Raw genomic sequence first — 6309 nt, forward strand, 5'->3', positions numbered from 1 at the left:
AAACTCTGATACCATGTTAGATTACCACTTTAGCTAAAAACTTAAGCTGTTAGGTTGTGGGCCAACAATGTATAACAAGCTTTAACAATGGAAAACCAAAATCACCTTGGGTAACAAAAGCAGTCTTTCTCAGAGCTAAAGGTTGAAATACCATAGGCAGGGATGCAAAAATAAACATAAACAAAGAATGGCAACTCTACACTACCAAGGATCTAGGAATAGACTGCCCCGAACTCTAGTTTTAAACTTCCTAGGACCCAAAGGATTGCCTTCTGCTCCCTCTGCTTTTGCATCTCACAGACATCAGAAATTATGGGTTGCACGATGTTACGTTCCTCATGGATGCGCTTCATTTATGCAAAGTACTCTATGATATTCATGTCTCCCTATTATAAATGATTCTCCACGTATAAATCTTACATATGTGAAATGTTACTTGTAATGTTGTTGGAATTTAAGAGCTTGATATAATCCCAAATCTCCTTGCATACATCCAGATGAACGCACATCCATGCTAGTTCTGTTTCCATCGAATTCCATAATAAGGAGACAATAAACAGATCTTCCAAAATCCATACTTCTTTTCTTTTGTCATCATTGGACCTGAAATGAAACAAGTGTTCAGATTTTCCTAAACTTGTCAAATAGATCTTGACAGCCTCATATCACTGCAGATAACTCTTTCCATCCAACTTCTTGGTTGTTATCTGCAAAAATGATAAAAGAAAAATACTTTTGGGATTCATGGACTCCATCCCAACACTCACAAACGAGACCAACAATGAACAAGGTCAATAACTGGAACAGCTACAAACAAGGTGAACAATTAAAACAACCGCTAATGAGTTATGAACAAACTAGTATAACACTATCACAGGCCCAAAAAACTAAAGCACAACCTTAATCGTACCAAATAACCATTAACAAGTGCCATGAGCAAACAACCAACATATGGTTACATTTTTTTTAATAAACAACACAACCCACAACTCAGTTTATGGGGTGTGGAGGTATTCAAGGAATTTTTCAAGAAATTTGGAGCAAAACCCATGCTCAAGGAATTCCCACATGCTAGTGCATGGTGTTGGAGGTGGCAGCTGTTGGCCAGTAGTTGCTCTCTTTATGGCTGAAGCAAAGTATATTGCAACTACTAGTAGTGTTACTCAAGCAATTTGGTTTGACATCAAGTATCACTATATCCGGGACTTGATGTGTGACAAAGTTATTATAATTGAATTTTGTTCATCTAAAGATCAAGTTGCATATATTTTTACAAAACCGCTCAAAGTGTATACTTTTCTAAAACTCAAAAAATTTATGGGCATGATCAATTTTGAAGAACTTGGTTTAAGGGAGGTTGTGTAGGAAATAAACAAAGTTTCTTATTATTTATTATATGGGTTTCTATATTTTATCTTGTGTGTGGGAAAACCCTAGGGAGTCTTTCTATTTGTTGTAATATTTAGTCTAGTATGTGTAGGAAACCCTAGGTATTTAAAGAGTCATATGTATGTGTCTCCAAACTACTTGATGGCTATTGTGAAGGAATAACTCTTATTATTCTAAAAAAACATTCATCTCTATGAATTAACTTTGAAAATCTCACATTGCATCAATTCTAATTAGTCATTAGTTATGGAAAACATAATATGTAATTTTTTTTATTGCAGTAGCCATATGATTCTACTAATTATAAAAAGATATATTGGAGAATAAAAAGGGCACCAAGGAACCTCTCTATACACACATAGATAGATATGAATTTATAAGAAAATTTCTAGAATATGGTAATTCAAGAATTTAATGACTTTTTTCACACAAAAAATTATAATTCCTAAACTTGATTCTTGTGTTAGGTAATGCATCATGAGCAAAAGAAGCTAAACCAGATAGAAACCCTGATATTTTTAGTACTAATTTACTCTACGGTTTTTTAAAGTTTTTGGTACATTCCCCGTGTGAGAAGCACTGTCTAAAATCTAAATAGATTGAAGAGGACCTTAGGAGGCGCGTGGTCCTGGTTGCTTTGCCAGGACCACGCGCGGAGTCGGGGACAGTACATGTTAGAAGGCCCACTGGGCCGACGGGTGACCCAATCCCGGACTTTTAAACAACAAAACCCAGCAATCAGTGGCGGCCCAAGAAGGGGCAGCCAGGAGCCCGCGAACAAAAAGCCCCAGGTAAAGCCTGCATCAACCCAAGGACACTCGTGGCCCACCATCAAAAACTATCAGCCCTCATTTACCCCAAAAAACCAGACAAGCAAGGGGCCCACCAACAAAATGTGAGCATCCCTGGGTCCATTTCCTCTTCTTTTTTCTTTTTTTTTTTTCTTAATTATAAAATAAATTCTAAAGAATTTAAAAAAAAAATTAATGAATAGCATAACCTAAATGGTAGTGGTTGAACTATCAGCATGAGTTGGAAAACGAACACGGGAATAAGAATCTCTTCCGGGGAAGGAAGAAGGATGAGGTGGCAAACGCGGTCCTAACCAGGGGACACGCGGGTGGAAACAAATTACGCAGCCCTAGATTCGTCTGATTACATGAGTATAAGGGGCGGCCACTTTTCCTGAAGAGATAAAAAAGTCTCCCGTAAGCACGCACGCACGCACGCTGGCACTATGGAATTAAAGACGATTAACTTGTAAAAGCAGCAGCCGGTTCGGACCCACCTGGCGCACCTTCCAAAATAAGGATATCATATTCTATTTATTAATAATTAAATTAAATGCGCGCCCGCAGATTATGATTAGGAAATTTAAAATAACAAGTATTAAAGAAGGACATAGAGAATTTAAAATTGAACCCCTGCTAACTAATAATAATAAATTTTCAAAAAAAATCAATTGAGAAATATTATCCACTTGGAGTTCAAGTTTATAAATAAATGGATGATTTTATGCACAGAATAAAGATTCCAAGGAAATTTTTGGATGACCTATTGACAGATTTGGAATACTCGTCCAGTAATTTCATTTAATAAATTATCTATTTAGATCAAATATTTTCCAAATCAACCAAAATTTGAAGATTTGATGGTTACTGGGTAACCTAATAATTTCTTCTGCCCATTCTAAATTTATTTGATTCATATTAATCAAAAACTAGACCTTGAATAAAAGTAATCCAACACTATTTCTTATATAACTAACATGTTGATTCAACCATCAATTGGACGATTCTTTATTTTTTTTTCCCCTCAAATTCTCCTTTTTAGATAGATATAATACATTTGATAAATAGATTTTAGAAGTCCTTCTTTACTTTTTTTTTTAGAAAAATTTTAAAAATTATCAATTTAAAAATTTTAAAAGCTGAATAAACAATAATACAATATCTGTAGTTAAGATATAATATTATTGCACATGGACATGAAACTTTTCACCTGAACCCTATACTTATCAATAAAAAGTAGAAATTGACATTCAACATGTACAATATTTTAAAATATTTATATTTTTTAAAAATTAAAAAATTTCCAAAATGAAAGAGTTTCACACACCATGTAATTTATTATATTTTTTATAATTCTTGTAAGTTGACATACGCAGGTTGTACTATACAATAATTAGTTAACTACTTATAATATAACAATAACAATAACAAAATCAAATCTTAATTCTACTAGATGGAATCGATTATGTGTAATGCATTTTTATAATTTCAACTAAAAAATTTTAATACTTGTAGCATGAACTCCTATTCATTACGAATTAACATGTGAAATGTAAAATTTATATATAATATTTTAAGATTTAAAAAAAATAGGGGAAAATGAGAAAGTGTTAAAAGTTAGTTAGAGGTACTTATGGGTTAGTTATAATATTTCCATATTAATAATAAAATATTAACATTTCCTTTTACACTAATCTGTATCGCAAAAAAATCAAAATGAAAAATAAACACTGATGAAAGGAAGAATCCATCTAATAATAATCTGCGAAGATCAAAATTATAAAATTTAAAACTGAACCATGAGGGGAAGAAGAAGAAGAAGAAGAAGAAGAAGAAGAAGAAGAAGCAGCTTTAAATTTAAATTATAATTAAAAGTTTCAAAGCTTCTGGAAATGGAGTGATGCCAGCTGAGCAGAGCATGACTTTCATGGCATTTTGATATAATTGACAATTTCTAAATGGAGAAGTGGATAATTTTAACTTCAACAGATTTAACTAGGCATTATCCGAATCATAATTTCTGTGTTCATATATCGATCTAATTTAAATTTAAATTCACAAAGCAAAATAAGATTCGAAAATGGAGGAGGAATGCTGAGAGTACCCGAAAGTAGCGAGTTGAGCGAGAAAGAACGGGTAGTGTTTGAGAGGAACGAGAGCCAGCTTATACAGCACTCGATTCCCTACTCCCAGGATCACCGTGGCCGCCGCCGCAAGCACCACCTGAACCGTCCGATCGCGCCGGCTTGTTTCCCCCAAACTCACATCGCCCGCCGCGTAAGGGCAAGGCCGCGCCTTCTCCCCGTCTCTGCAGTCCGATGATCCCAGCGACAGTACCACGCACGTCCGCGGCTGCTTCGGCGATCGGAGAATGATCGCTAGCCGCCGATTCGCCGGAGCGCCAGACAGCCGCCAAATCTCGGCCCTCCGGGGCGGCAGTCGGAGGAGAACCTGATGGCTCGCCGCCGCGGTTGAGCAGGCGACGCCGGCATTTAACCGGCGGCAACATGAGGACATGCTATTAAAGTAGACAGTAAATGATTGACGAATTACAATTTAAATGTAAGAAAATTGAAAATTCGTAAGAGTGTAGAGAACAGAGCCCAATAATTTATAGCGACAAGATGCACACACCACGGAAACGAAAAGGGTTGTTCGGCTGCGTCATCCCCCCGCCCTGTCTCTCTCTCTCTCTCTCTCTCTCTCTCTCTCTGTTACTGTGAGCATTTATTTTATTTATTTTTATTAAAATGGAAGCCGAGGTTCATGATTCGAGGCGCGAGTTAAAAGTTACTGCAACCCTGTGAATGGCGCTGGCATCCATGTGTTTTTCATACTTATTTTTTTTTATTTTTTAATATAACATTTTATAAGGTTTTTCTTATTTTAGAAGGGGGCCGTAAGAAAACAGGTAGATCCAAAATTTTAAATTTCTAGTGGGAATATAGGATATAGGTAACATTCTATATTTAATTATTTTTTATTAGTTAAATTCAATGGGGGAAAAAATAAATGCCTAAATTAAGTGGAGCTGATATTATGAGCATAATGTTTGAGATGGACTTTATTAAAGTGAATAAATAAAGTTTGATTTGAATTTAAGAGATTAGTGAATTATTTAAAATTAATTATTATATTTATATTTTTTTTTAACAAAATAAGGTTAAATTATTCAAACTTAAATTGTTAAATTGATCAAGACATCTACCTCAAATTGCAACATTAATCTTATAAAACAACAAAATATTAAGTGTCAAACATGTTAAATTTGGAAATAAGAATTTGGAACTTTAAATTTAAATTTGAATGGATTTAAACAAATTTTAATACAATTTTAGATCGAATACAAACCCAAATTCAATGGCTCTCCAAACATAGGAATGTTACTTTCTTACTATTATGAACACTAATACAAATTAGAAATCTGGATAAGGTGTTATTTTCTTATAGTAATAAACGGTATGAATTGGCAGTCAAAATAAGGTATTACTTTTTATTGTTATAAACAGTACAAATCAATAATCGAAATAATGAAGAGGAGAGTGAGGTAAGGTTTTCAAACATAGGAAAGTCAGTGCCTTTATTAGTTTGCCATATGACCCACATGCATAATACATTTAACAAATTCATGTTCATATTTAAGGAGAATGTGAATTGCACTTTTTCCTCATTCACTTTTACTTATGTAAATTCCCCTTTTACTTATTACACATTTTCTTTCCTAATATTATTAATAGTACCAATTGGAATGAGGAAAGGGGAATATAATAGGGCAAAATAGACATAATGATGTCTTACCCACACACATAATGCATTTAACAAATCATATATAGATACCCAATACAAAGAATCCAAAATTTGTGACTTACACTTTTTCCCCATTTACTTATACTCTAATGGATTACACTTCTTCCCATTCACTTTTACATGCCTTAGTAAATTATATAATATGTATTGATAAAGGCATTGTGGTCATGAGTCATATTAGAGACATGTGCTTACATATGCACACACTAATATATTTATATTACTTTTATTGTTGTATTCTACTATCAAAAATTTAATATTACCGTACCAATCAAGATTTAATGAATATTCTTTACTATAGAATTGGATTAAAAATTTTATT

General features: G+C 33.8%; 1 protein-coding gene across 3 annotated transcripts in view; it reads right to left on the minus strand.

Moving 5' to 3' along the window:
- LOC131148555 (protein CLT1, chloroplastic-like) overlaps positions 1 to 4939 on the minus strand; it is a 46464-nt gene extending 41525 nt beyond the window's left edge. Inside the window, exons 1-2 of one of the 3 annotated variants that reach the window (XM_058098332.1) lie at positions 4815 to 4939; positions 4285 to 4698 (exon numbers count right to left, since the gene is read on the minus strand). In XM_058098332.1, coding sequence (XP_057954315.1) covers positions 4285 to 4697 — 413 coding nt within the window. In that variant the 5' untranslated portion in view covers position 4698; positions 4815 to 4939. The other 2 variants (XM_058098334.1, XM_058098333.1) reach the window with 2 other exon arrangements.
- Between the last annotated feature and the right edge of the window lie 1370 nt (positions 4940 to 6309).

The sequence above is a fragment of the Malania oleifera genome, chromosome 2 (genome assembly GCF_029873635.1).
Source record: "Malania oleifera isolate guangnan ecotype guangnan chromosome 2, ASM2987363v1, whole genome shotgun sequence".
Lineage (NCBI taxonomy): Eukaryota > Viridiplantae > Streptophyta > Magnoliopsida > Santalales > Ximeniaceae > Malania > Malania oleifera.